At 38.3% G+C, this 7,421-nt stretch overlaps 1 protein-coding gene across 1 annotated transcript in view; it reads right to left on the bottom strand.

Annotated features, from left to right (window-relative positions):
* The window catches only part of gabrd (gamma-aminobutyric acid (GABA) A receptor, delta), a 31,346-nt gene extending 27,604 nt beyond the window's left edge, over positions 1–3,742 (bottom strand). The window contains exon 1 of the mRNA XM_015380198.1: positions 3,325–3,742. Within this exon, the coding sequence (XP_015235684.1) occupies positions 3,325–3,392 (68 nt within the window). The 5' untranslated portion in view covers positions 3,393–3,742. The remainder of the gene's footprint in view (positions 1–3,324) is intronic.
* Positions 3,743–7,421: the final 3,679 nt, after the last annotated feature.

The raw sequence follows: 7,421 nt of genomic DNA, 5'->3' as shown, positions 1-7,421 counted from the left end.
TAGATAGATAGATAGATAGATTTGCACAAATGCTTACTTTGCCAAAGTTGTTCTTGTTTTATCATGTTGATGGATCAACAATGAGTCATTAAACATTTGGATCAGCTTAAATTAATAGAGCTAAAGCAGAACTGTGGTTAAAATCACCTCTTAAGTTCCACAATTTCTTGTTCCGACAGAGCAAAAAGCCCAGAAAGATCTGGTAAAAAAAAGATTAAAAAAAAAAAGGAGTTTGTTTCTCTACACCTAATCAAAAGATGAGAGAATCTGCATTAAACCCAACACATTGCACCCAATCCTGTTTAAAAAAAGAAAAATTGATCTTTAGTTAACCTTCAACTCTGAACAAAGGAATGATTCAAACGTATCTTTTAACAACTATGAATCAATATGATCTTCATGCTGATGATAAATGTTGCCCACTATATTCATGCGGATCAAACCATACTTCTGGGACTTTGATGACCAAGCAGCTCTCTCTATTACCCGACAGACGGCCGTGACCAAACTAAGATAATAAGTCTCCCCTAAACCTGAGCTATCAGCTGCCAACAGTCCATTTATTGAACACACAGCTGTCTCATCACCTTGAAACAAAGTTAAACATTTAATTAATTTATTTGTTGGTATTTCTGTATAGTTGCAAGGAAAGTTTTTTTTTAATGATGCTCTAGAAAGAGTGGGAACATAGGAGATAGGATGATTTGTTTTGGTTCTAAGTTTATTTTCTAACCACAAATAAATAGTTTATAATCCATGAAACCTCTCATACACTGTATTTTTTAAATGCAATAGAAGACACACTGATATCAGCTCTATTCAGGCTTTTATTCTCCTTTATCTGGATTTTAAGTGTGAGTAAATCTGGAGCATTAGCTTGATTTTTCTCATGTCAGACCAAAACAATTCCCGTCTGCCAACAGTTACTGAGTTATTTTAGAGAAGCAGGTATCTGCCAGGAGTTTCTCTGTTTCCAAATGTTCTCTGGATTCCCAGCATGTGTGACTCGTCCAGAAGCTGAGATCCCTGTAGAGCTTGTTTTTGCATTTTGTGAAGTGGCAAGAAGAGGACAGAGATTTAAAAATGTTTCCCAATACAATCAGCAAAAATGTGTGCATTTTTATTTCAGCCATGCTTACTAAAAAAAAAAAAAAAGATTTTTAGGCCTTGCACATCGAGATGGGAATAATGGATAATTTTTGTTTCCAAAGTAGCTCAGTCAGATTTTATCCCTCCCATCTTTTGCAGCATCGAACAGGGTGTCCTACCAGGACTGCTCTATATTTAGCCCAATCAGCTTTAAATAGCAGCATCTCGGCCAAAGAGTCAGACTTTTTGATTTCTGAAATTTTTCCTTTTTTTTTTTTTTTTGTTGTTTGCTTGTTTAACAACGGCTTTCTTCAACAGTTTATTCCACCTGAGCTGTGAATCTGTGCAGCTCCTCCAGGGTTAAGACCTGTATGGCTAGGCAGATATCAAACAGGAGGACAGTATTCGCTGTTTAAATCACTGAAGGTAGCTGGTTGGGCTGGATTTCTCAGAATGAGAAGGTTTGCATATTAACTCACATTACACTTCTCTTTTCTCTTTTTTTCTTTATATATAAATAATTTTAAAAGTGATATATCATTCTCCTTCCACTTACCGATAATTCACTACTTTGTCTCAGTCTAATTAAGTCCCATAAAAGACATCACAGTCTGTTAACGTAACGTGTCAAAATGGGATCTAATTTTGTAATTCTAATTTTCTAAGAGATTCCAGGCGAAGGCAGTGTTCATTATAGCAAAGAAAAAGAGACACCTCAGCTGGAGAGAGAAGCTGTGAAACTCACGCACCACCAAAGATGGCGGGGAATAACTTAGCTAAGCCATGTAGTAAAATAGATAAAGGAGGAGCAAAAAGGAACATCTGAGTAATTCTGTTTTAAGAAAGAGGGAGAAAAACAAAAGCTATTTGCAACTTTCCTCAGGCAGAAGCAGAACAGCAATACGCAAAATTGTTCCTTTATCTCTGTATGTTTCTGTGCTTCGCAGAGAGAAAGAGAGAACACTGACACATAATGAGGCGCCAAAAAAAAAAAGGCTGCATTGTATTAAGAGCTAAATAATAAAAACAACAGCAGTGGTGACTTGAGGCAGGGAAATCCAATTACAGCAGTGGTTACTTCCTCTACCAGAGCCAGGAGGGACAAACTCTCACATTCGCCTTTTCACCAAATCTCAAACTGAAGTACAGAGTCACCTTTAGTCCTTTTACAGTAGAGGAGCTCAGAAGCATTTAGTGTTAGGAGGATGATGATTATAATGCTTCTATGAAAGATTAGAGGCATCATGTGTGGATTTTAAACTGGATGATAAATCTATCTATCTATCTATCTATCTATCTATCTATCTATCTATCTATCTATCTATCTATCTATCTATCTATTAATATATCTGTTTATGTAGTCCTCATTTGCTACTTTAAAATTCAGTGGAGCTTGATGAAGTTTTGAGCAGCACATATAATGTTAACCCAGTTTCAGTATGAACAGTACCTCTGATATAAACGCATCTGCTAGTTTTTCTTAGTGATTGGTGATTCCTTGCATTTTCTTCTCAGGATATATATATATATATATATATATATATATATATATATATATATATATAAAAATCTGTGACCTTTCTTGTTATACATATTCTGCATTAGAAGTGATGATGATGATTTTTTCTGGATATTACAAAAAAGGAACTAGAAAAGCACTTGGAGAGAGCAGATCTATCTATCTATCTATCTAGTCCTCATTTGTGGAGCTTGATTAATCTATCTGATGATCTATCCATCTATTCCTTCTCCAAGCTTGGACTGCTATTTCACATTATCCTTCCCTTAACTCCTAAAACTGAGCATCCTAATGCTCCCTTGCTGAAGCATGGTGGACACAGATGCCTCCTTTAATCCCCTTGTATCACGTTGCCATCTGACATATTTTCTCTCTCCTGAACAGGCCTGGTAGGCTGCTGATGCTATTACCTGCTGCACATAGAAACCACCCACTCACCTGCTATTCAGCAGCATTTCTAAAAAGTGTTATGTAAATATTACCATTGGCTGTCCCAAAGGCTAAACAGAAAACGAATTAGTTTCGTCGGAATTTGAAGTTTTATAGATTATTATAGTTGTTTTTTTTCTAATGTGCTGTGAAATAACACTGACGCACTACAACATGGGATGCTAAAGAAGTAGTATGGATATCTGTGTGATGCTGTGGTCGCTGGTGATGAGCTCTGATTCAACATGAACACCTGCAAGAAGTAAAAATAAAACTAAATGTCTCACCTGGTGAACATATGCCCTCCGAAGAGAAGCACAGCAAAACTGGAGAGCAGGAAAGTTAGGATCTCCATTCCAAACCTCCTTAGAATAAACACCAATCTATTTAAATTTAAAAAGAAAAAAAACTTCCCCTCGTTGGAAGCCGATGAGTTCAGTTTCAAGAAAGTGTTGTTTTATTTCAGTGCGCATTCATCGTTATCCAGCGCAGCGGAGAACAAAGTAAAGTCTAAAGCCGCTGCTGCTGATGGTGATGATGAGGATGAGGATGATGCCGCTGCTGCCGATGGCGATGATGCTGAGGTGGACCCCATCATGGAATCCCCCCTTCCTTGATCCTCCGAGTCCTGGAGCGCACCGAAGCAGAGCGCACCTGAGAAATAAAGGAAGATCCCGGTCAGAGCGCACTGGAGAGCCGATCCACCGCCGCTGCTGCCGCCTGTCATCCAGAGAGGAGGGAGCGAGAATGAGAGAGGGATGGAAAGAGAGGCAGAGAGAGAGAGATAGAGGGAGGGAGGGAAACTCACTAATCTGTAGATCCCTTCTTGCTTTGGTTGCTGAACTTTACAGATGGGTTGGAGGGCGCAAGGAGGGCAGGTCATCACCGGGACCCTCTATGATGAAAATGTTAAAAATAAAATGGAAAACATTGCATTTCAGCTTATATTGATTAAAAAGGAGGAACCCCGTTTTTTAACACCGAAAAACTGGTTTCAAAGTACAGATTTCTGAAAATAAGATGATCTGCTAAGGAATGCCCTTAAAATAAAAGAATTAGCAGATTTGGGTTGGGATTGCCTGGAAGCCATGGGTATGAGAGGAACATATGGATGTGGAGGCTTGGAATGGATATGACTGGCTGGTTGGCTACCTGTCGATGGGGGCCGGTTTTTCTCTCCTTGGGGTGGGCCTGGGGTGATGTTTGGTGCTGGTCCTAGGCTGAACTGCTGGGTGGGACTGGGAATCTCCTCCTGGGTCTGTGGTCCTGTCCCCCCTAAAGGGATTCACCCTCAATGTCACAGTCTTAGTTCTGTTATGTTTTATTTTGTGTATTTTGTTTCACTTTGTTCCATGTTTTCTAGTTTTAGTGGTTTAATTCTTATTTTGTTGTGTTTTCTGGATATTTTCAGTTATCAGGTTTTTATTTGTTGCCCTCTGCTGCCCTCTTGTGTTTTCCCTTTTCCCTAGCTCCTTTCCTGTTCTGCTCTGTTCACACCTGCTCCCAATCTGCTCGTTAGTCCTCTATTTGTTTCAGTCTCCCATAAATACACTCTCTGTTCAGTTCCTCAGTGCTGGTTTCTCGTCTAACTTCCTCCAACTCCATCTCTATGATCTTCCTCCTCGTGATAGTTTCCCCCCCCCCTGTCGTCATGGTTTCTGGTTTGTTTGACTTGGTTTTCATGTTTGATTTTTTGGATTTTGGATTCCTGCCTCAGTTGTTTGTTTATTCTTCATTAAATCATCAAGAAACTCACCTCTGCCTCCCTGTCTCTTCATTTGGGTCCACAAACCTCAACCCAATCTCAACACTCAAACCGGGGATGACAGTGTATGTATTAGGAGTGTGAGAATATGTTTAGTGTGTGCCTCTGTGTGCGTCTCCGTTGAGTGCTTGTATATATCCATATGGTTGTATGGGTGTGATTGTGACTGGATATATGTGAAGTTGTTTCTGTCTAATTGTCTTATGTGGGGCTTGCAATGCCTCTTTTCCTATCCGGGGCTCTGTAGGGCGAGACTGGGGCCGCCCACACCTGCTATTAAGCATACTTTGCTTCTGAAGAAGCTTTGTAAATCCTTTATACAAAGGATAGCCATGCTTACATACCACAGGAGTTTGGCTCAAAGTTTTCAAGGATGCATGCTTATACTAAATACTAAGCTGCAGCTACCACCCTGATTAATATTGTATAATCACTGTAGGTTTTGACTTCGACACACATGGATATTTAAGGGATATGAACTGCTCTTGAAGCTTCTTTACATTTACTTTTTCTGTTGTCTTCTTTTTGCTGTAATGCTTTCTGTTTTTTGTTTTTCTTTCTCTTGTCTGTTACAGGTATGGAAGCAGATTTCTAGGAGTTGCTGTATATCTTCTGTTGCTTTCTATTTTTGCTGTTACTGGTTTATTTTTGAATCTTTTCACGGGTTCTTTCCTGCCTCACTCTCTTTGTCTCTCCCCTTAGTTCATATCCCCTCTTTCTTTCTCACCTCTCTGTGTCTGTTGGATACGATTTTACTCGCTAAATAATTTTCAATAAAGTTTATTATACAAGTATCAAGTGGAACCTTATGTGAACAATCATAATGGTCTGCTTGTGAAAGCAAAGCTGCTGGGCTATCATATAACTCTGAGACATTTATACCCAGAGTTTCTTTAACAAAACAGGACAAAAAAATAAAAATAAATAAATAAAATGATTAGATATTATGCTCGTGTATTTGTTGGGCTTTTTTTTCTAAGTATTAATACTCTAGTTCAAATGGAAAAATTAAGGGAAAATAAGAATTTTAAGAATAATTGACGTATTTATATTTCAGTGTTTTCAGTGTTTCAAACAAAAACCAGAGTGCCATAATTCGTAGGGATCTTATTCTGAATATTTTAAAATATCTCTATTAAAGTCTTCTAAAACACCACAGTTTTTATGATAAAAAATCTCCATACTGCCATGAAATCTAAACGTTCCAGCCCCCTGCAGAGACGCAGGCATCTCACAGCATCATGGATCCCTCACTGTACTTTACAGTTGACCTAAGGTGCATCATGCATTCATGTCAAACACTGCTGGAGAATTTGATCCTGAAAAGGCAAATCTGATCAAAACACCTTTGCACAGTTTCAGTTAAAATCCCAGCAGAGTTTACCAAACAGGGCATGTTTATGTTTGTGATGGTGTAGAGAAAATAATCTCTCTTGCCATTCGTCTTAAACAACCTGCTGCCATTAATAGCAGTTGTTATGGAAACCAAGTCACTATTTGCTGCAGTTCTCTAACAGTGAACTGTGTAAATGTGTAGATCCATCCTACAAATTTACCAAAAGCTATCATTTTTTAACATGGGATTAATTTTTTTCGCCTGGTAAATATTTTAATGCACATTTTTTCATCTATATTTAGTTTGAAAATGTGCTGATGCTATGCTTTTAGCTACATTATGGCAACTTGTATCCTGCCTAAAAATCCATCTACGATTGTTGGAAATAGGCTCCAAATCGATGTCATTTTAACCCACATTTTGAAAACTTGTGTCATCTTAGAACAAAATAACTTTAATAGCTTATCTTAGGTTACTAATTTTGGTTTACAAGGGATGTGCATTTTTTTTAAGTGTTCACAAACTATGATTCTTTTTTCGACTCAATAAGATCATCTGCTGTTCTCTGGAGCAGGCCCTTGTTTTTATATTGCGTGATTCCTCAGTGTTACATGATTAATTTCTAAAGCCCCTAAACATCAGTCCTGACAGACAGTATTAAAAAAAGCTGATCAAAGACCCTACTTTTAAGAGATTAAGGGTAGTCTCAGAGGAAGTGATCAAAGATTAAATGTCAGTACAGAGAGAGAGAAACTCCAGACAATAATAACAGAAATCGTATTAAAAGATGAGGGAGGTTTGGATCATGCATGCGCTGTGTTTTGAAGCTGGAGATATTCACGACGCAATGTTGCAAATTCTTTCTCTTTGCCCTATTTCTGTCTTCTGCAATCAGATATCTAAAGAAAGGCAATTTCAACATGGTAAAAGTGTGTAATGTTAAAAATGGTGTACAAAAACACTCACCAACCTGCGGCAATAAATGCTAGAAGGAAACGTGCTCATATAAATGATGCAAGAGTTCAATTCAATTCCTTTCAGTTTATTTATATAGCGCCAATTCACAACACATGTCATCTCAAGGCAGTTTACAATTTGGTCATATTGGTTCGAAATCTTTTGTTGATTAAAACCAGTTGATTGCATCAACTCATGGACTAGAATGCAATCCCTCAGAGGAAGCATGCTTTTGGGGAAAGTGGAGAGGAAAAACTCCCTTTTAACAGGAAGAAACCTCCAGCAGAACCAGGCTCAGTGTGAGCGGCCATCTGCCGAGGCCGACT

The sequence above is a fragment of the Cyprinodon variegatus genome, unplaced genomic scaffold (genome assembly GCF_000732505.1).
Source record: "Cyprinodon variegatus isolate N-32 unplaced genomic scaffold, C_variegatus-1.0 Scaffold209, whole genome shotgun sequence".
NCBI lineage: Eukaryota > Metazoa > Chordata > Actinopteri > Cyprinodontiformes > Cyprinodontidae > Cyprinodon > Cyprinodon variegatus.
The sequence above is the reverse complement of the archived record's forward strand: the minus strand, read 5'-3'. Positions and strand labels throughout refer to the sequence as shown.